This window comes from Carassius carassius, chromosome 37, assembly GCF_963082965.1.
Source record: "Carassius carassius chromosome 37, fCarCar2.1, whole genome shotgun sequence".
NCBI classification, from domain to species: Eukaryota; Metazoa; Chordata; class Actinopteri; order Cypriniformes; family Cyprinidae; genus Carassius; species Carassius carassius.
Genome location: NC_081791.1, coordinates 17,383,655 through 17,399,438, shown reverse-complemented (window position 1 = coordinate 17,399,438; position 15,784 = coordinate 17,383,655). Strand labels below are relative to the sequence as shown.

The 15,784-nt window shown below is 35.3% G+C and overlaps 1 protein-coding gene across 1 annotated transcript; it reads left to right on the top strand.

Moving 5' to 3' along the window:
* Positions 1-516: 516 nt before the first annotated feature.
* On the top strand, positions 517-11,857 carry LOC132118215 (vasopressin V2 receptor-like). Its single transcript, XM_059527890.1, has 6 exons — positions 517-795; positions 5,286-5,638; positions 5,722-5,967; positions 6,540-6,686; positions 8,387-8,984; positions 10,326-11,857. Exons 2-6 carry the CDS (start codon positions 5,288-5,290, stop codon positions 10,523-10,525), a joined length of 1,542 nt encoding a protein of 513 aa, XP_059383873.1. The 5' UTR covers positions 517-795; positions 5,286-5,287; the 3' UTR covers positions 10,526-11,857.
* Positions 11,858-15,784: the final 3,927 nt, after the last annotated feature.

The window sequence follows — 15,784 nt, the reverse complement described above, 5'->3', positions numbered from 1 at the left end:
AGTTGAAAATGGAATTGTATTTGCTGTGACATGTTTTGTCCAACTCAGCAATCAGTGGAATACAAATCAGAAAATCATTTGCAAATAGCTGAAGGCAAAGGGACTTCACAATTTACACAGAAGGAAACACAATGTGCATTGTGTGAATGTCAAGCAGGCATCTTATTAGTCCAGAAAACTAAAACAACTGGCAAGAAGTGCAGTCACACCCAGGGCAGGTTATTGTAAATACGGAAGCAAATATTGACACAGATCACCCGGTCTGAACAGTGTCACTATAGCACAAAACTGTGACAAAGAGCTTCTTCTATATCTGTTTTCTGTGTCACTGTGGAGATGAATATATAAGAACACCTCATTTTACTGGCTCCTCCCCTCATCTAACAACACATGAGTCCTGAAGAAAGGAGAGAAGGGAGGGAGCGAGCGAGGGAGGGAGGGAAGAGAGAGGGTGAGTGAATGTAAGAGATATGTTGTTTATACTGAGCCTGGCTCAAATTCAACGCCATCAGTGCACCGGTGCTCACATAATGTGGGAAATTAAAGCTCAGACACGCAGAGTCTCAGGAACGGCGGGATATTTCTTGGAATAAATTGCATGCCGCTATCCAGTGGATGCATAGGTGAATGCTTCAAAAGTACAGCTTTACAAGTTCACATGGGGTGGTGAGATCTTCATCAGCACAGCAGCTCTTATGTCAACTAACCATCACAGAGCACAACTGCAGCTCTGAAGAACTGAATGCGGCTCCTCACAAAACACATGGGTTATCGTTGCTGATTCAAGAAAACAGAGTAAGTTTTTCTTTTGTTTATTTTTTTAAATAAATTAAATGTATCTATACTGCAAAAATTCATTTTCTTTTTAAGTTTATTTTTGCAAATTAAAATAAACATTTATGCAAACTTTTATTTGACAAGCAAAGTTTTGACTTGTTTTCAGATCATACAGTATATCTGTATTTTATATTGAAAACCTTTACCCCACTGCCCCCCCCCCCATTAAGCATACATATAACAAAATCAATATTTACATTTACAGATCAAAAAATGAATAATCAATAAAAACTTGTGTGTGGGTGTATGTTTGAGATATGAATAATGTATGTAATGTTAAAGTGTAATTTAAAAAGTGCCAAGAGACGTTTTTTTTAAAGTCATTTAATGTTAGAATAAGAAAGAAATTCAGCGTTAGTAATGCAAATCCATGCCACACTGACGGGTCTGTAGTTTTCCTGTGTTGGGCTGGTATTTGAGTTTAGTTTTTTCTTCAGAACTCAAAGAGAACAAGAAACATTAGATTGAAGTCTATTAAATTGTTAATAACTTGTGTTATAATAAAGAAAAATAATTCTTCTGTTTGATTCATGCTTTTTAGTGTAACAGAATAAATGACAAGCTATTATTAGAGTAATAAGCATGTACTGGCGGAGCTGAGTTGAGCATGAAAGCTGAACTGAGTAACTGTCGTCCGTTTTGTCGAAAATATGGGTTGTTGCCATGAAATACCTGTGGGAATTTGATGTATTGCAATATGACATGATATACTAAAATATTAAAAAAATACAGTATATATATATTTCAGTACTTATTTTACATGTTTTATAAGAAATATTTGCTGTTTTAATGACAAATTAACTCACATTATTTGAGAACGTGGAATGTATGTTTGTTTATACCTACATTGTGCACACAATTATTCTTGATATTGTGTGGACAAAATTGGAAGACCATTTATAAATCATACTAAATGGGTTTTTTCTTTAGGATGAGGGTATAGAATCAAACTTTTGTACAGCATAAAAGTCAAATGACTATAGAGAGTCCTCATAAAACACAACATGTTTAAGTGATTAAAAGTGGTAAAAAGACTTTCCCTCACACAATCATACAAACCTAAAATGTGGAAACAAAGCAAATACTTTATTTACATTTCATGCAAGATTGATTAATTTTGCTCATGCGGGCTTGTTATGTAGTCACTGTATGAGAATAATGCCTCTTCTGCCCCTTCTCAGAATATGGAGAATGTTAAATTGAATAAACACTGCATGGCTATTTCTAGTTTTGACTTCTGCAAAAAGGACGAATCTTTTACTTTTTTTTACTGTAAGAGGCTATGAGGATCACTGTTTTGGTTCATTTGTGTAGCTCTTGAGTCAGTGAGGGTGAGATTTAGTATTAAAGAATAAAAGAAGTGCAATAAAGAAGTCAAAGGTCATGTACTATTTCTATTTTATCATGGCATATTGATCTAGCTCTTATGATTTCTGTCAACTTTCTGAAAACTTTCATCCTGCAGGAGGTTCCTCAAGATGGTTTCAGGTCACTGAATTTGAAAGATGTTCTTATCAGGAGTGAGAAGCTGTTGAAATCCAAAAGGGAGATTTTGGACACATGCTGATGCAATATTTTAGTGTGTAATTTATTAAGTTAATAAGGTGCTGAATACTAGTATACTATGAAACAGGGCAGGCATCCATGACCTGGAAAATTAATTTGTAATTGCATAAGCCCTTTGGAGGACAAAACTAATGAAAATATTTTGGAAAGAAATGTAATTTTTAATGACGCACACAACTATTATGCAACCTGAACAGTTTTCTAAATGATCACCGTCTCGAGCAATTATTATGATTTACATTCTGGGCATTCAACTGGAAGTCCACTTCAATTCCTCTTTCAATTACTTTTCATTTAAATATGTTTGTCAAACGTCTTTATTATCTTTGTAAGTATAGAAGGGAAAAACAATAGCTAAAAACAAAAAAGTAAAACAAAAGGTTAGCTGATTTCATTAATAATGCAAAGCTCAGATACACACGTTTGTAAATAAAAATAAAAGTTTCTTAAAACACATTAATATAAAATGGGAAATATTTAAATTCCAGACTCTCTTAAGAGCAAAAGTACATTGATTCTCTCCAAAATTGTTTTTATTTTTCTCATTTTCAAAAAATACCTAATTTTAATTCCATGCTCAAATAATAATTAGTTAGACCTCCGCACTGCCTTTCAATTAGCATTTTCAAAAAACCTTTCCTAGTGTATAAACCAGACTCTTATACATTGAATAAAACCCAACTTGCTGCACAAATATTTCATGGCCAATCATACTGAAGCAACCTGAGGTGATTCGTCATTTGTTGTCTATGTTTACAATACTTTCAGTTATTATGCATAAAAAGCAACTTGCAAAAGCAAAGTGCTTATTCCGTATCATCAGCTATATTTAGTCTAGGCCAACATTTCTGCTGCACCATATTAGTGGATTCTTTAGAGGCAAAGGGAGAAAATGACAAAGCAAGGGTAAACTGAACAGCTCATGCATAAGCTGCTTCAGAGAATGACCTCAAACACTGCTGTGACAGGGACACTCACTTTTATTTATGACTCGACCTGGAAAGCCACAGCGAAAAGGCATTAAAAACCCCATTCTGTAAGAAGCAAGAGTTTCACAATCGTACTATTTATATTTGCTGAAATAAGAATGAAATATAGAGATCTTGGGTATTAATTATGAGGTGCTGTAAATGGCTTTGATCTATCTATCTATCTATTCTGTAATTGATTTTCTGTCAGAAAGTTTTAAACTTGTGTGTGGGAAGGTGGAAGACAGGTTAAGAAGTATTGTACATATTATCACCAAAGCCCAGATAATCACACAGAGAGACATACTGCTCACACTCAGTGTAAAGAAACCTCATTGATTTAAGATGAGGTGATAATGGGAAACAATGCTCTTTCAGAAAGTGAGAGATTGAATTAGAAACATAAAGGAAGGGAGACAATATGCAGAAACGAATGGAAATGCAGAGCCCAAAGACATGAAACAATATAATAGGCTCTGTTTTGAGATAGGGCTATTATATATGATTCATTTCACCGGTATAATGAAATGAATTAACAAGAGTAAAGCAAGTATCAAGGTTTAGTCAGTCCATAATGAAATGAATCACCATTGTGTCTTTGTTCCACACTATTAAAACCTGTCAGAAATGTGTATATAAGTGTGTGAGTGTGTCTACTACTAAGTTTGTACGTGAACAGGGTGCTCTTTCACTTACAAAAAAATAAAAAATTTATATATAAATTCAAATTAAAATCAAATTTATTATACAAATTAATTTTTTGTTCATATTTGGACAGATAACTTAGTTAAACAGTTAAACGGTTTCTCTGTAATATTTCATATTAATTTCTCATTAAAATCACAAGCATTTTCAGAACAGGGAGGTGCTGCTGTAATATAAGCACTGGATAAATCACTTTGGATACATGTTTTTTAATATGTTGGGTCAAGTATCAGTGGATAAGGAAGATGACATCAGTTTCACAAAAAAAGCATAAACCCTGTAATAAGTCAATTTCAATTTAACACAGCATTTCTTATTCTTTTTTATATACACTCTTTGCACTGGTATGTAAGACCTTTTCTAGTTATTTCTCTTTTGTGTGTTCTCGTCCCACGTCCTGTAGCTCACCTCCTCTCTGTTTGTTTAACCCAAAGTCCCATGCTACTCATGCTACGTCCCATTCTTTCTCAAACTGTCATTCTCATTTTGGCAGCTTATATTTTTATTTGTACTATTTATTTGCATAGTTAAGAAAATAAACCACATTTTATTGGGATCAAGGAGCAGTTGATAACAGACAGAGAGAGGAAGCGGTAAAGAATGGGGTAAAGGAATGGGCAACGGAATTACAGACGGAGGAGGAAGCAGGAGGACAGAGTCAGTTGTGGAGGAGAGAGATATTAAAGGGAAGCAAAATGTGATGGAATAAGATGGGTAGGATATTAGGAGTCATATCAAGTCAGGGAAAATTTAGAAAAGAAAACTTGACAGATGCATCTTGGGGGAAAAAACTGCAGCCATGGGGAATTAAAGAGTGGAAGAGGAAGCAGATTTGTTTGCTTGCTTTTTGTGTGTCTGAAATTGCTAAACTGAGTGGCAAAAGTTCAAATCATAAAACAAAATTAATGATGAGAGTTTTAATGCAATGCAGGATGGCCATGTTACACTACAGGTCAAATGTTTTTTTATAATTGCAATTTGTAATGTTTTTGAAAGACACAACAGTTGCATTTATTTAATCAGAAATACAGTAAAAACTATAATATTCCTAAATATTATAACAATTTAAATAAACGGTTTACTATTTTAATATTTAAAAAGTAAAAAGTAACATTTTTTATTTTTTGTCTCAAGGGTCCTTCAGAATATATTCTAATATGCTGATCTTTTCTCACCTTTTCGTGACAATCATGCTCTTTTTTCTTGCAGGCATGGAGACCTTTTCAGAGGAGGCAGGTTGGGAAGGATCCCTCCATGCAACCGTTGCATGGTCTAACTTCTCATCCTCTGGACTCAACAGTACTTTCAAAAGAGGCTCATACTTCTGGTTAGTGTCTCAAAACACCTCAATAAACCCCACTCAGACGCCCGATCCGGTCACGGTGCGGGACATCTCTCTGGCTAAAGCTGAGATTGGAGTTCTGGGTCTGGTTCTCGCTCTCACAACACTAGGGAACAGTTTTGTACTGTGGGTTCTGCTGAGGCGGCGCAAATACAACGCACCCATGCACCTATTTATGGTAAATCTCTGTGTTGCAGATCTTGTGGTGGCGTTTTTTCAGGTGAGCTGAACTTTGTCTAATGCTTAGTGTAGCATTTTGTCTTTCAAGTGACTTGTCAACAGCAGTACACTAATGTTTTGCAGGTGCTCCCGCAGCTAGTATGGGATATCACAGAGAGATTTCAAGGTCCTGATGTGCTGTGCCGCTCAGTCAAATATCTGCAGATAGTGGGAATGTTTGCATCATCTTACATGATTGTTGCTATGACAGTGGACCGCCATAATGCAATTTGCTGCCCCCTGCAGGCTTACAAAGGAGGGGCATTTTCACGCTGGAATACACCCATCATGGTAGCCTGGGGTTTAGCTCTTGTTCTCAGTGTGCCACAGGTACTAGTTATACAATGCACATTTTACTACACCTAGAATGTTAGGAAGTATGAGTCAGTTAATATACATTTTTAAAGAAACAGATCACCCAAAAATGAAAATCATGCCATCAGAATGAGAGTGAAAACAGCTGATAAAAATCAATAAGACTCCAGTCCACTAAGTAACGTCCAATAGTGAATAGCTGCGTGTTTGTAATAAATAAATCCATCATTAACAAATTTCAACTTTAAACTTGCCAATAATCCATAAAATTGCTTGTTTGCTTTTTCTTCACAAGATGATAACTGATAGACTGAAGTCGTGTTTTTTTTTTATCAGCTGCTTGGAATCTCATTCTGATGGCACCCATTCACTACAGAGGACCTACTGGAAATAATGTAATGCTAAATTAAAAAAAAAAAAAATTCCAATGAATAAACAAATTTATCTGAATCTGTGAAAAAACAATTTGCCATTAATTGTTTCCCATCAAAGTAATTTCAAACCTATATGCTGCTATTTATTTTATGAAACACAAAAGGAAATATTCTGAAATATTTGACATTTTTCCAATGCTGTTTTCTCTACAGGTGTTTATTTTCTCCAGGTCAGAGGTCTCTCCAGGGGTGTTTGAGTGCTGGGGGAATTTTGCAGAGCCTTGGGGGCTAAAAGCATATGTCACCTGGATGACTATAGCTGTGTTTCTGCTTCCTACCTTTATTATCACCGTTTGTCAGGTACTCCTGGTGTCTGTGCATTCCATTTGTGTCTGTGATCCCAGTTTCCCCTTTCACCGTATAAAAAATACATAAATGTTAACACATACGTTAAGAATTACCCTAGTGATTGCAGTTTAAAAGTAAATAATTTATTTGATTTACTATAGTTCATATATATGTAAACTATTGTAAAAAACATAACTTTTATGAATTTTAAAGCCTAAATACAATCACCAGAAGTAAAAGTTAGGCTGCATCTGAACTATGGTCGCATATCTTCAATGTCATCAACATTAAGCTTCTGAATCTTTCAGTCTTAATTGAAAATTTACGATGGAAAGTTTGAGTTGAGTATGAACACAACGAGGCTTTGAGAGTGGACAGTTTGGTGTGATGTTTAAAGTCCCCGAAAACCTCTGTTGTCCCATTTAGCCAACTGTTAGCAAATGCCTTTTTGTAGACACATAAAAGCTTTTAAAAACAACAAGTGGGATACTGCTGATGTATTTTGTGTCATAGAATAAAACACAGTGTTAACCACCAAACTTATTTCAGGCGTTTAACCCACTTAAAATAATAATAATAATAATAAAAAAAAAAACACTGACTTGAGGTCGATGGAAACAGAAGTTCAAAATACTAACTGCTTCCAGGTTTAAGGACTCATTCCTGCAGCACTAATGAAATGTCTCAACTGATCTGGAAAAGGGCTTTTGTTTTCTTGAGATAAAACACGATGTTCTGGGGTGACAATCATTTGAGAGGAGGCGGATCTCCTGACATGTATCATAATGCTTGTTTGGTGAGATTATGCTCTTTGACCTGGCCAAGGGGTTTTGGTCAGTTAAAGCTCTATTTCAGGAGAGGAATTCTCTGTGCAGATCTTTCCTTCCACCAGCTGATACAGTTCCCAGGAAGAGTACACTGTGCATAAACCAAACCTAAAACTGCTTCCCACTGAGTATGGACAATGTGTCTTTGGCAAAAAAATCTTTTAAAAACATTTTTGCAAGAGTCTTCTCAAGGCTGGTCTGACAATTAAACACCATCATAGTAATCTTTCCAAGCTTATGTCTTACTGACATGAAAAAGGTTCTGTTTTCATACACCAAACAATTCCCACAAAAACTGAAATGATGAACAAATCTCTCACATTATGAACCTACTGCTTCTTGCTGCTGACCTGCAGATGGATTTCGACATCTTGTGAATTTTTGTATAAATTATGGTGTTTCACTTGCACTTAATATAGGCTACTTGAGTATAGCGATTCAGTTCATAAAAAGCTTTTAAATTACTTCTGTTAAACGTCCAATTTGGGTTTGGTTAATAAACTAGATTACCATTAAAAGAGGCTTTCTCTTAATAAATATATATATATAAATAAAAGATTAGAAAGCAGTGATTCAAGACAGCACATGCTGGATATCTTACTTATGTTACATACCTGATTCAACTTATCAGCTCTTTGATAGATGCTCAATGTTCTAAATTTGAAGAAAACACAGAACTGAGACCCATTGTGCATGCATAAAGTAACGCCGTATTCCTCGACAATGAATCATGTTTTGTGCTTAAAATCTGAACACGACTCGACATTGAAGTCATCAGTTTGCGAACAAATGAACAAATAAGATTAACATATTTAATTAATCTTAATGTATCACTGTGTTCACGTTATAACCGCCCTATTATTTATTTATATATTTTTTCTCTAGGTACGAATATTCAAAGAGATCCATGACAACATCTACTTGAAATCAGAACGTGTGGTTTCTGCTGACATGAAGAAGAACCTGGTCATTTTTCACTTTCCCATCTTCAAACAACGGGCCAGCAAAAAGACGAGAGAAGCAAGGGAACTTCATAAAAAGGATACTAACAGTGACTCATCCCATTCTCACACCTGCAACTCTGAGGACGCACCAGAGCCGGATTGTTGTGACCAATCTTGTCAGGATGGCTACAGTCCCAATGACCTGGCCTCACAGACTCACAGTTCATCCCCTGATGTGCTGCCTCACATTCAGACTCACCCTTACACTATCTGGAGCAACTCTGCTGCTGTCCAGACACCACATGGGAACTCTGTTCCTCACAGGAACACTAACAACGCCACTACTGAGTACTCCAATGCTTCTTCAAACCCCTCTTTCCCACCTTACCCACTCCATCCACCTCTTACAGGTGTGTCGAAAGCTATGTCTAAAACAGTGAGGATGACTCTGGTCATTGTGCTTGTCTACACCTTGTGCTGGTCACCCTTCTTCATTGTACAGCTGTGGGCTGCTTGGGACCCCAACCCCCCTGACCAAGGTGAGAAACTAAAGCAGTCCTTACAAGAACGATATAGCATAGCCATTTTTGGAGATAAGAAGCATGAGGTGCAATTCAATGACGACATTTGGCTGTTCAATAAGTGTATTATTAATTCCTTTACAAGAGGACTGACTCATTGTGTAAGTGCTTTGAAATGAATGTAAATTATCCGGAAAATGTGTGGTCCATCAATGCAATATGTCAGGTTGGTGTTTACTACAAGAAACGTCCTGCAAATGCCCTCCATCTCTCTCCTTGCTCAACCCCCCCCACCCCCCCACACACACCCCCCTTAGACACATGCATATTTAAAGGCCATTTCATCTCACTAATAAATAACCTGTTTCCATCCCATGCTGTTCTTTTATCACTAACCAGATGTTGATATCTCTCACCACAGGCCACTGAGAGCTGCTAACACACACATCTGTGCTTCTACTCCAGCTGCTTTTGATTTGTTTCTGTTGTTTTCTTGCAGCCAATTGGGCAACATATTGCCATTGATTGAACAGTTGAATGTCATATAAACTGTTTATTGTAAGAGATTTTCTTATTGCATTTCCATCAATGGAAACTTAAATTATAATGTATTTTTGTTTTTTTAAATCCCTGCTTGGATGATTCCTTTCTTTATTTCCTATTCTAGTTTAAAGTGTAATGGGGTTTTATAAATAGGTTATAAAAAGGGTTGAAAGAAGTCAATTATGCGGTACAGTAAAATGCAGTAAAAACCTTCATATTGTAAAATAGTATTACAAACTGAAACAACTGTTTTCTATTTTTAATATATCTTAAAGTGTAATTTATTCTTGTGCAGCAAAACTGTTTTTTTTTTTGAGGCAGTTTATCATTACTGTAAATAATGCTAAAAGTGACAGATGTACTTAAGATTATTATACAGCAGTTCGTATTATACAGCATTTTTTATTGCTGGTTTAATCAATAATTCAGAGAATAGTATAAATGTATATTATAAATTAAAAAGTATACATTTTTAGTCATTGAGAGTGGTCCCAGGTAATAAAATATGTTCTAAGAATATTTTGCTAATGTTTCCACTGATGTTGGAAAACATTTCTGAATGTTCAAACTGTCCAGTTCATAAATTGCAAATTGCATGTTAATAAAGAGCATTTACAAAAGTATACGGTTTTAGTTGAGTTTCGAAATTTCTCTTAGATCAGCACATTTCAAGGAGTCATTGTCTCTAATGTGGTTTATATTAGTAGTAACCCTTAAATAAGGACAATAACAATATTGACCTCTACAATAACTGACTTGAAATTGATTAGACTTTCTCTTCCTCCCTCCCTCCCTCCCTCTCTCCCTCATTCTCAGGAGTGGCTTTCACTATCCTGATGCTGTTAGCCAGTCTGAACTCCTGTACGAACCCATGGATCTACACAGCCTTCTCCAGCAGCGTGTCCCATGAACTTCTCGCTCTGCTGCGCTGTCGGTCAAAGCTGCCGCGCAGGAGCTCAATGCACGACCACTCCAGTGACATAAACACCTCCACTACCAAGGACAACCAGTACTGACCCCTACAGAATAAATGAAAATTGAGTGTCGGCAGAGACAGGGATTTATGCGGCTGTATCTATCCTATGCATGTAGAAGACATGTTGTCATGAGATATTGCCACATCTTCTATTCAGAGTATCCGATGATGCCACTTTAACCAAGTGAACTGTGAAGAGTGGCTTATTAATGACCAAACAGGACCAATTTATGAGATACATTTGAGGATTTTATGCAAATATAGACCTCTTGAGCACGAGACTGATCTTTGCTGACTCATTAAACAGGATAAAGAACAGCTTACTGACTGTCATAAATGTAATTAAATTGAAATAATTTATTAAACACGTTTCATTTAAGTATTGGCACTATTGTGTGTGAGATGGAGATAATCGTCTTAACTGCAGAGGAAGAAGAGATCAAGGCCTTAACCCCACCGCTAGCTATTTCATCAATGTCTTTCTGCCGTAAGTCTTCTTCAGATTCAGAGCTTTCATGGCGAGGACAGAGGAAGAACATGACTTATGTGATTCATGCATGGAAAATACATCCAGGGGACACAATCCAAGACTGAAAGTTGACAAATATGTGAAAAATGCCTTTTGTACACATTCAGTACAAAAGGTAGAGGTATAAACTGAACATATTTTGATGAATTCGTTTTTTTTAATGAGGCATAGTGAATAAGGCTGAGGAAATAAGAATGGTTTTATTTAGTGAAACACCAGCAGTGTGCAAAGCAACAAAACTTTCAGTTCCTCAATAAGTCTATACATAAAGCACTTAAAAGCTTATTTAAAGTTGTGTGAGAATAAAAATAAATAATAATGAATATGAGATGGTAAGAAGGTAAAGGAAGATAAATTATAATGACATCAGGTTATACAGTGCCTTCCATTTAACTGATTTACAGTATAAGCATACAGATCCTGTCATCTGATATTTTGTAAAAAAAATAGTTTTCTTAATCAGTATTTTTGCTTAAAATAAGAAAAAAAAATATTTCCAGGTGGTTGGAAACCACTAAAAAAGCATATCCTGCAAATCAATGAAATGTATCTTCTTCTAAGAATGGCTAAATATTGTTGCTAAAAGCAAAAGGAAAGGACTGATTTAAAAATATTGATTTGTAGCAGTAGCTAATTTGACATGCTGTATATACTGTATATAAAGGCTTAGATTAAATGAAAACACATGATAGTGAGAGTAAAATAGTAAAAAAAAAAAAAAAAAAAATTACTGATACAAATGTTTATCTATATATATTTATTTGGCATTTTAAAGAGAGAATGTCTTTGTCAAATCCTTGTGTTATAGTCCAGAAACAGAAAATAAAGAATCACTTAAACAAATTCAAGGTTTTAAGTGGGGTCTCTTGAAAGGAATAGTTGAATTTTAAAATGAAAATTCCATATAATCCACATGATTGCAGTCCATTAATGTCTTGTGAAATTAAAAAAGCTGTGTGTAACAAACAAATCCATCATTAGGAACTTGAAGATGAGCCCATAATCCATAATAAAGCTTCCTTTTGTATCAAAATCCACAAACATTTTTTTCACTTAAACAGTGCTTTGCTTGATCGGTGCTTTTTTCTCTCCTGATTCAGACTAGACGACTTTCTCCAGTGAAGAAAGCAAGATTAAGAATGGAGGACTTGAATTTTAGGTTAAAAACATAATGATGTATTTGACTTTAAATAATGGAGTCATGTTGATCACTTATGAAAAATTGTGATGTTTTTATCAGCTCTTTTGACTCTCATTCTGATGGCACCCATTCACTGCAGACGATCCACTGTGAGCAAGTGATTTAATAGCTACATTTCTTCAAATCTGTTCGGAAAAAAGAAATAAACTACATTTTCAACTAATTCTTTTGGTGAATGAATCCTTTTAAAATACTGTAATCCTGTACCTAGGGCCAATTGTTTTGTATGCGGATACTTATTTATTTGGCCAGTAACATGCTGTAATTATTGTAATATTTTTTTTATTTTATTTTTTTGCCCAGCTGTGCATTGCCAATTTTGCATAATAATAAGAAAAGGGCTGTAAAAATTGTTCACAAAAATATACAACCGTTTATAACACCAACAGACAATTCATACTAAAGCAAAATGTTTATTTCATGGAGAGATAGTAATTGGAACCTTCTGTGCTCACTTGCAAAACCAAAACTATGCCCTTAAAAGGCTATCCATCTCTCTGACATCATCATATGCACATCTCTTTGGATTCCAGGTTATACATAGAATCCTTTTTAAGTTAGTTCCCTCTGAGAACAGGAAATACAATGAAGACCAGTATTAAACTAATGTGAACTGACAGAGGAGCTTTATCAAACACTGTTTACGTGGCAAAAAAAAAAAGTACATCCGTTTTGAAGTGCAAACCTTAAAACCGGGATCATGTGGGATACATTTGGATCACTGAAACATTCTTATAAATGAAATCATAATTTCTTCTCATCCCATATGGTTTGTAAGACAGCTACGCAGGGATTATTAATGGCTGTGGTCAGGAGGACCACAGAAATCCTGCCGGTGCTGGACGGCGTTCTGTGTCCGAGGTTCATTCACTAATTCATAGCCGTTTCTGGCAGTTTTAGAGATATAAATAAGAGTATGTCTGTTTAGAGGTTGACATGCAGTGGCCGACCCTTCAGTCAAGAAGTAATTAGGGTCGAATATAAAATGAAACTCGCAAAGAAAATCAATCAGATTTCTCATTATAGTAAAATCATGTCAGAGTGATGGATGCATTCAATTGTTGTCTGCAACATTTTTTTTTTCTTCATTTTGGAGCAAAAGCATCTGTGGAATCTCACTCATATATAAATAATTATTTTTCTGCCAGTAGAGTCCTTCAAAACTGAGTTTGGATTTTAGCAATCAAAGTTTACAGTTTTCATAATGAAATATATTATTCTAGTACTGTGTAACCGTTTAAAATGTATCCCAAGACACAGCTGAGAAAACCACAGTGTGAACTTCATGTAATATAAAACCTGAATGAAGCTGCTCTACATTAGCACTTGTATATAATTGTCAAGAGAGGGCTGAAAGGATAATAAACAAAGTAAGGATGTTTAAATCTGCTGCTGCTAAAATAATTTGTACACCAAATCAGATCATGCATGAAGATACAATATAGGATCAGCCTATGTAATAAAAAGCTGCTCAAAATAAGATTAGTTTGTACCCCATTTCATCTCCATAATATTTATCTAGGAGCCTTTTATAAGAATGTTTTCCAGAATTTCTGCAAGGACTGCTTGTTTATTTTACAGTATTGCATAAGCTTTGAGCATTACTCTTTAATAAGGGTGAAATGACTTACACATCGAGGTTCAGTTCACCTTAGGCCGCTCTGGCAGCTGACACGCTGCTGGATACTGAGCAGACAAGAAACACATTTTGAATGGCAAGACATTGCATTCTGCAAATAACTGTAAGTGTTGTAGTATTATAGAAAAGTTATGAATGACCTATAAAGTTGATAAAAAATTTAAAACTGTCAAATTAGTTTGGAGTTTGGAAAGTAGCCTACTGTGGAATGAACTGGTAAAGTGTTTTGTAACTTGTACCTTTTGTAGGCAATTATCCTGTCGTTTTTATGGAAAGAATGTTTCGGGTTTGTGTAATTATACTTTAGAAAAATGATCATTATACTAAAGTTATTAATGTTACTAAATCTTGAAGGAAATGCAACTGATGACTATGACTTGCGACTTTGCTCATATTTGAAGAGTCTTACTGCCCTCAGGTGTTCATTAGTCAGAAATACAACTAGCTTGTAGCTTTTACATGAATAGTAACAAATTATCTTTAAAAAAAAACAAAAAAAACCCCGAATGAACAGTACAATGGCACTGTACAATACTGCAATGATTTGGCCTACATTTAGTGATTCAATAACTTGTTGCCTCAAGAAAAAATGCCTTTCTACATTGTCAGGGTCATTAAAGAGACAAGATAATGTCTGGCTGTTTATGGAAACATCTGAACATGAGGTAGGAGGACCCTTTGTCAGGACGCAGTCAGGAGCTCATATCATTGATATCCCTGAAAATCAATATAAATATCAAAAGCAAATTAACCAAATAGAATATCTATAGATTGCTATTAGATCGAATATACAGGAGATGGTGGGACGACAGTAGTCTACATTTGTTGAGCTTTCATCAAAATTCTTACAAATCACTTCAAATGTATCTATTATGTTTAATATTAACACTGGGCACTGTAGTAGCGCAAAATGATTCACATATAAGCGCATCAATAAAAACTTAACAGGCTGTAATACAGTGAAGTACATTTTTACATAAAAATAACAAAATGTTATCAATGGGACAGAAAAGAAAATGCATTCCAGATTTTAAAACCATGAATTTACATCACACAAATACACTTTCAGAATAATAATTATTTATATTTTAGAGTTGTCGGGACAGATTTCACAGGAAATTGCATACATACCACATTCACATGTTTGTAAGTTATAGCCTAACTGTAGGGTCTACTTTTATTTGTCTGCACTCACAATATCAACAAAACGTTGTGTTTTTATAAAATCAAGAAAATAATCATGATGTGCTTTCTGCCGTCTCATCTTGAACCGGTGCGCTTCACAAAAATGAACTGAAACTCAATGAATACATGCCTCACAGACATTACAAATATATCAATAGAAAGCTTTAAATTACTACTTAATGAAATAAAACATATCGAAAACAAAAACTCTTCCATTATAATCATATTCCGTAAAGATGCACTTCTCTCTAAAGGCACGTATAATGAGTAGATGGAAAGTCAGGATCGGCAACTTCATCCTTGCCACACCAACTAAGAAAACACTATTTATTAGTAAAAAGTGTAATAAAAATTAGACATAACATAAATTGCAGGCCAGAAGCGAGGCCCTCTAGAAGCACGAGGCCCTGTGGGGTCGCACACTTGGCACAGCCCTTGCACCAGGGACGTCATGCAGTCATGATTCTTGAGGGGGCGCGAATGGGGGTGGGGGCATCTCGTCATGCTTGTCATGTGACACAGCAGCCACAATGGCAAAGTATAACTGATACAGGCTTATGTTTTATTTTTCCTTTTTATTTGAAATATTTCTCTCTAGGCCTATTCCCAATCATGTGTAGGTAAATGCGTTTTGCACCCGATTGTTATTTGAACTATAATGGGTGATGGACAAAGTAGAGTAATAGTGTAATCTATTAACTACACATAAAAACCTGACTTTTTACATGAAAACCAGATATGGTAG

What these genes read in the sequence shown, in the direction of transcription:
- LOC132118215 (XM_059527890.1), top strand. Translation starts at nt 5,288, where the DNA reads ATGGAGACCTTTTCAGAGGAGGCAGGTTGGGAAGGATCCCTCCATGCA. An exon ending in TTGTTCTCAGTGTGCCACAG is followed by an intron (nt 5,968 to 6,539) that starts GTACTAGTTATA and finishes TTTTCTCTACAG; the next exon opens with GTGTTTATTTTCTCCAGGTC. An exon ending in CCCCAACCCCCCTGACCAAG is followed by an intron (nt 8,985 to 10,325) that starts GTGAGAAACTAA and finishes CCTCATTCTCAG; the next exon opens with GAGTGGCTTTCACTATCCTG.